The 5,000-nt window shown below is 39.5% G+C and overlaps 1 protein-coding gene across 1 annotated transcript in view; it reads right to left on the bottom strand.

Annotated features, from left to right (window-relative positions):
* Positions 1-5,000, bottom strand: part of LOC107696309 (microtubule-associated serine/threonine-protein kinase 1-like) — a 47,261-nt gene that overhangs the window by 12,958 nt on the left and 29,303 nt on the right. The window contains exons 7-8 of the mRNA XM_016496595.1: positions 3,919-4,168; positions 3,699-3,800 (exon numbers count right to left, since the gene is read on the bottom strand). Of these exons, the coding sequence (XP_016352081.1) occupies positions 3,699-3,800; positions 3,919-4,168 (352 nt within the window). The remainder of the gene's footprint in view (positions 1-3,698; positions 3,801-3,918; positions 4,169-5,000) is intronic.

Genomic DNA, 5,000 nt, shown 5'->3' with positions numbered 1-5,000 from the left:
TTGTTGCTATTCGGTTACTGAGGTGTTTGGTTTAGTTTTAATAAAGTTGCTATGCGGTTACTGAGGTGTTTGGAATAGTGTCCAATGTGTTGCTATGCGGTTGCTAAGGTGTTTGGTTTAGTTTTTAGAAAGTTGCTATGCAGTTGCTGAGGTGTTTGGAATAGTGTCCAACGTGTTGCTATGCGGTTGCTAAGTCGTTTGGTTTAGTTTTTAGAAAGTTGCTATGCAGTTGCTGAGGTGTTTGGAATAGTGTCCAACGTGTTGCTATGCGGTTGCTAAGTCGTTTGGTTTAGTTTTTAGAAAGTTGCTATGCAGTTGCTGAGGTGTTTGGAATAGTGTCCAACGTGTTGCTATGCGGTTGCTAAGTCGTTTGGTTTAGTTTTTAGAAAGTTGCTATGCAGTTGCTGAGGTGTTTGGAATAGTGTCCAACGTGTTGCTATGCGGTTGCTAAGTCGTTTGGTTTAGTTTTTAGAAAGTTGCTATGCAGTTGCTGAGGTGTTTGGAATAGTGTCCAACGTGTTGCTATGCGGTTGCTAAGTCGTTTGGTTTAGTTTTTAGAAAGTTGCTATGCAGTTGCTGAGGTGTTTGGAATAGTGTCCAACGTGTTGCTATGCGGTTGCTAAGTCGTTTGGTTTAGTTTTTAGAAAGTTGCTATGCAGTTGCTGAGGTGTTTGGAATAGTGTCCAACGTGTTGCTATGCGGTTGCTAAGTCGTTTGGTTTAGTTTTTAGAAAGTTGCTATGCAGTTGCTGAGGTGTTTGGAATAGTGTCCAACGTGTTGCTATGCGGTTGCTAAGTCGTTTGGTTTAGTTTTTAGAAAGTTGCTATGCAGTTGCTGAGGTGTTTGGAATAGTGTCCAACGTGTTGCTATGCGGTTGCTAAGTCGTTTGGTTTAGTTTTTAGAAAGTTGCTATGCAGTTGCTGAGGTGTTTGGAATAGTGTCCAACGTGTTGCTATGCGGTTGCTAAGTCGTTTGGTTTAGTTTTTAGAAAGTTGCTATGCAGTTGCTGAGGTGTTTGGAATAGTGTCCAACGTGTTGCTATGCGGTTGCTAAGTCGTTTGGTTTAGTTTTTAGAAAGTTGCTATGCAGTTGCTGAGGTGTTTGGAATAGTGTCCAACGTGTTGCTATGCGGTTGCTAAGTCGTTTGGTTTAGTTTTTAGAAAGTTGCTATGCAGTTGCTGAGGTGTTTGGAATAGTGTCCAACGTGTTGCTATGCGGTTGCTAAGTCGTTTGGTTTAGTTTTTAGAAAGTTGCTATGCAGTTGCTGAGGTGTTTGGAATAGTGTCCAACGTGTTGCTATGCGGTTGCTAAGTCGTTTGGTTTAGTTTTTAGAAAGTTGCTATGCAGTTGCTGAGGTGTTTGGAATAGTGTCCAACGTGTTGCTATGCGGTTGCTAAGTCGTTTGGTTTAGTTTTTAGAAAGTTGCTATGCAGTTGCTGAGGTGTTTGGAATAGTGTCCAACGTGTTGCTATGCGGTTGCTAAGTCGTTTGGTTTAGTTTTTAGAAAGTTGCTATGCAGTTGCTGAGGTGTTTGGAATAGTGTCCAACGTGTTGCTATGCGGTTGCTAAGTCGTTTGGTTTAGTTTTTAGAAAGTTGCTATGCAGTTGCTGAGGTGTTTGGAATAGTGTCCAACGTGTTGCTATGCGGTTGCTAAGTCGTTTGGTTTAGTTTTTAGAAAGTTGCTATGCAGTTGCTGAGGTGTTTGGAATAGTGTCCAACGTGTTGCTATGCGGTTGCTAAGTCGTTTGGTTTAGTTTTTAGAAAGTTGCTATGCAGTTGCTGAGGTGTTTGGAATAGTGTCCAACGTGTTGCTATGCGGTTGCTAAGTCGTTTGGTTTAGTTTTTAGAAAGTTGCTATGCAGTTGCTGAGGTGTTTGGAATAGTGTCCAACGTGTTGCTATGCGGTTGCTAAGTCGTTTGGTTTAATTTTTAGAAAGTTGCTATGCGGTTACTGAGGTGTTCAAAATATTGTCCAACGTGTTGCTATGCAGTTGCTAAGGTGTTTGATTTCGTTTTTAGAAAGTTGCTATGCGGGTGCTGAGGTGTTCGGAATAGTGTCCAACGTGTTGCTATGCGGTTGCTAGTCATTTGGTTTAGTTTTTAGAAAGTTGCTATGCGGTTGCTGAGGTGTTTGGAATAGTGTCCAATGTGTTGCTATTCGGTTGCTGAGGTGTTTGGTTTAGTTTTAAGAAAGTTGCTATGCGGCTGATGCTATGCGGTTACTGAAGGTGTTTGGAATAGTGTCCAATGTGTTGCTATTCGGTTGCTAAGGTGTTTGGTTTAGTATTTAGAAAGTTGCTATGCGGTTGCTGTTGCTAAGGCGTTTTGTTTAGTTTTTAGAAAGTTGCTATGCAGTTGCTGAGGTGTTTGGAATACTGTCCAATGTGTTGCTATTCGGTTGCTGAGGTGTTTGGTTTAGTTTTAAGAAAGTTGCTATGCGGTTGCTGAGGTGTTAGAAATAGTGTCCAATGTGTTGCTATGCGGTTGCTAAGGTGTTTGATTTAGTTTTTAGAAAGTTGCTATGCGGGTGTTGAGGTGTTTGGAATAGTGTCCAATGTGTTGCTATTCAGTTGCTGAGGTCTTTGGTTTAGTTTTAAGAAAGTTGCTATGCGGTTGCTGTTGCTGAGGTGTTTGGAATAGTGTTCAATGTGTTGCTATGCGGTTGCTAAGGCGTTTGGTTTAGTTTTTAGAAAGTTGCTATGCGGTTGCTGAGGTGTTTGGAATAGTGTTCAATGTGTTGCTATGCGGTTGCTAAGGCGTTTGGTTTAGTTTTTAGAAAGTTGCTATGCGGTTGATGAGGTATTTGGAATAGTGTCCAATGTGTTGCTATGCGGTTTCTAAGGTGTTTGGTTTAGTTTTTAGAAAGTTGCTATGCGGTTGCTGAGGTGTTCGGAATAGTGTCCAATGTGTTGCTATGCGGTTGCTAAGTACTTTGGTTTAGTTTTTAGAAAGTTGCTATGCGGTTGCTGAGGTGTTCGGAATAGTGTCCAACGTGTTGCTATGCGGTTGCTAAGGCGTTTGGTTTAGTTTTTGAATGTTGCTATGCGGTTTCTGAAGATAGTTTTCAGCATGTTATTTTGCAGCTAGTTTTTATTACTTTACTATGAGGTTGCTAGGGTGTTTCGAATACTTTTCTGCATGTTGCTACATGCTCTTTCACTCTGAAATAAGTCATAAATGCAATGCAAGTTCAGTTGGATTTAGGGTGCAGGTGGCATTATTGTTTGGTTGAGGATCAACTCTAGGGTTCAGTTCCTGTGACATTCCAAAAATAAAGCTGAATTAAACTGAACATTTGTAATTTGCAGGAGTACATGAACACACTCTCCGGGACTCTGCTAGAAGCTCATTTTGGGGGCATCTCTATTTAACGGGGATAATGAATGGTTCATGTGGTTTAATCCTGGAGCAGCACAGAAACATTTCCAAATGAGTTTTTCAGGCAGTGAATCACAGAAGGTCAATGATAACAGCAACACGCTCACAGCTCCCAATCTAAATGCTAATGCAGCCACAGATTCAACTTGCTCTCGCTCTTTTGTGTGTTTTGCAGTGATTCTAGTTTAAAATACTCTTCTGAAGTTGGAGTGAAAATTGGAAAGTGTCAGCCTTGTGTTGTTGGTGTCCAGAGGGGTTTGGAGCATCATGTTATCTGATGAATGGATGAAAGAACAAGCAAAAGAAAGCATTTTCTCACCAAACACTCCAAAAGTCGAGCAGGTCGAGAGATGATGAAGAGGAGTTTCTTCACCAACTCAGTGACAAAGGTCAACTCTGAACTCTCTGACCGCTTATAAGCCTGAGAGACACAGACAGACAGAAACAAGCGAAACAATGTCATTATTTCTTCACATTACAGTAAAGAGACCGTCCTCTGCAGGTTTCATGAGATCTCAGGTTTGATGTGATGAACTCACATCGTCCAGAAGTTTCTCCAGGTTCTCCTGCAGCTCAAAGAAGTAGACGGACGTGATGAGACCCTCCTTAGATTTGGTCAGGCAGTCTCTGGACAGCTCGATGATCTGGTGGTGAATGAAGCTCAGGACTCCGTCAGCCAGCGGCAGAACGCTCTCGGGACAATACGAGTGGATGAAATCACACAACCTGCCCTCCATCTGCGCCGTGGCCTGACAGGAACAAATACAGAGACTACTTATGAAGATACACCTAAAGATATATATTCTAGAAATAATAGAAGAATAATGAGTATTTTATAACTAATAATAATAACTAATAATAATATTATTATAACTATTATTATTATTATAAAGCATTTTGTAATAAATAATCTACAATTATTATTATTAGCAGTAGTAGTAGTGTTTCTAGATTATTTCTAGGTAGTAATATAAGAAGAAGAAGAAGAAGAAAATTAGCATTTTAGATATTCTAGAAATGTATAATAATAATTACAATAATATGTATTTAATATAAATAAATAATTATTCTAGAAGTTCTTATTCATTTTATTAAGTATTTCCTAATAAATAAATAAATCTACAATTATTATTATTATTTCTGGATTATTTATTTATTACAAAATGCTTATGAATTATAATAAGTATATATTAAAATGTAATGTAAAATATACACATTTGATGTTCAGTATATAGTTGTGTAAAGCAAGATTATAAAATTTTTTTCATTTTTTAGAAAATGATTTTATTTTGATTTCTTATCTCTTGTCTGTTGATTACTCCAGCCGTCCTCGGTTAACCTGATGCCACTCTCACCATATAAATGTGTTTGTCTTACAGCAAACTGAGAGACAGACACCAGACACCAGTGAGAGCCTCTCTCTGTGTGTGTGTGTGTGTGTTTGTGTATGTGTGTGTGTGTGTGTTCAGTAAAAGAACAGACACTACAATTAAAAACTGAACGCGGCTGCTCAATGCAGCGTGCCGAACAACAGTCGTATCACAGATCAGATTTCATTTCTCCAGAGAGGAGATAGAGTCCAGCTGACTGACAAGAAGAGTGAGGTGAGACAGACAAGAAG

The sequence above is a fragment of the Sinocyclocheilus anshuiensis genome, unplaced genomic scaffold (genome assembly GCF_001515605.1).
Source record: "Sinocyclocheilus anshuiensis isolate Anshui unplaced genomic scaffold, SAMN03320099.WGS_v1.1 scaffold62, whole genome shotgun sequence".
In the NCBI taxonomy this organism is placed as follows: Eukaryota; Metazoa; Chordata; class Actinopteri; order Cypriniformes; family Cyprinidae; genus Sinocyclocheilus; species Sinocyclocheilus anshuiensis.
This window is presented reverse-complemented; position numbering and strand designations above follow the sequence as displayed.